Source organism: Penaeus monodon, chromosome 23 (assembly GCF_015228065.2).
Source record: "Penaeus monodon isolate SGIC_2016 chromosome 23, NSTDA_Pmon_1, whole genome shotgun sequence".
Lineage (NCBI taxonomy): Eukaryota > Metazoa > Arthropoda > Malacostraca > Decapoda > Penaeidae > Penaeus > Penaeus monodon.
The window spans coordinates 30,848,069-30,849,345 of NC_051408.1; the positions used below are offsets into that span (position 1 = coordinate 30,848,069).

General features: G+C 35.2%; 1 protein-coding gene across 1 annotated transcript in view; it reads right to left on the minus strand.

Annotated features, from left to right (window-relative positions):
* Nucleotides 1–1,277, minus strand: part of LOC119587927 (androgen-induced gene 1 protein-like) — a 31,591-nt gene that overhangs the window by 5,450 nt on the left and 24,864 nt on the right. The window contains exons 3-4 of the mRNA XM_037936637.1: nt 644–861; nt 185–336 (exon numbers count right to left, since the gene is read on the minus strand). Coding sequence (XP_037792565.1) covers nt 185–336; nt 644–861 — 370 coding nt within the window. The remainder of the gene's footprint in view (nt 1–184; nt 337–643; nt 862–1,277) is intronic.

Here is a 1,277-nt window from a genome sequence, read left to right on the forward strand (position 1 = left end):
CCCTTCCAGCCATTACCCTTTCTCTACATATGTATCCTTTTTTCAACATTATTTGCTTTTTAGTCTACTTTACATACCATATATTTGTGTATTACTTCTTATTGTTTCGAAATAATTACTTCCCAAGGACATATTTACCTCAATAAATCAGTTTCCTATATAATCATTACTTTTTTTTACTTACCCCAAATCATGTTATGCAGTCTGGGTCCTAAATGAACAAAAAGGAGATTGGGCAACAGTAGTGCAGCGAGGAAAATGGTTCGGCCTTTCATATCCAGAACCTCAAACACGGGATACACCCAGAAACCAGCTGCATATGCAATGTAGCAAATCCTGAAATAAAAAATCATTAGTTGCTATTAATTTGCATGGATTAATTGGGTTATCACTACTACTTTCAACCACAGAGAGATTGCCACCAAGAGTATTTTCTGAAATAAGATGGCTGATTAGGAAGAGAAGACCTATATTTGTAGTAGTGTTGCAATACAGGACAGGTAATATCAGATGTAATAACTCTGGAAATACTGCATATACTCATGCAAAATTCACCTGTTGTTGATAAGCATATTACCTTTCTTACAAATTTCTTCTAGTTGCTCCCACCCTAATGAACTGTAAGACGGCATCCTAAACTTACCATGACAGATAGAGAAAGTATGCCACTAGAATAGGATAATACATCTTCATCCCCTTTTGGAAACAGTGGCACACTGAGTATAATTCTGCGATGGCACCAACGGCTGGAAGCGTGTGCATAATATGGTTCAACCACCCTGGGAACCATGAGTCGAGAGATGCAGGAAAGATGAGCTCACGATCAACGGCATACAGTGCCCAGAATATGCAAGACACAAACTGTGGAAACAATAATCATAACAGTGTTGCTTCCTACTGGGAAACTCTTGTTTTAAACACAGATATTTTTACTCTAGTGTGGCTCTGCCATTTTCTTTCTTTTGATTTACATAATCAACTAAAGAAGTTGATTCTAGAATAACTTTTATACATGAAATATATATAAACAAATAAACAAAACTACTACTGTGTAATGCATGCTGTTGCTACAGCAAGAAAATTTAAATGATCATAAAGACAATTATCATCTTTTAAAGAATATGCAAAGAGACTGGCAATTACATTCTGTAACTCAACGAAGATTAATCATTTATGTTCAAATAATTTTAACCTTCATAGGCACATAGACCCTTTTTTTACTCTTCTTTTTTAACAAAGACTTCTGCTCTTAACTTTTATCCTGAAGTTTCAATGCC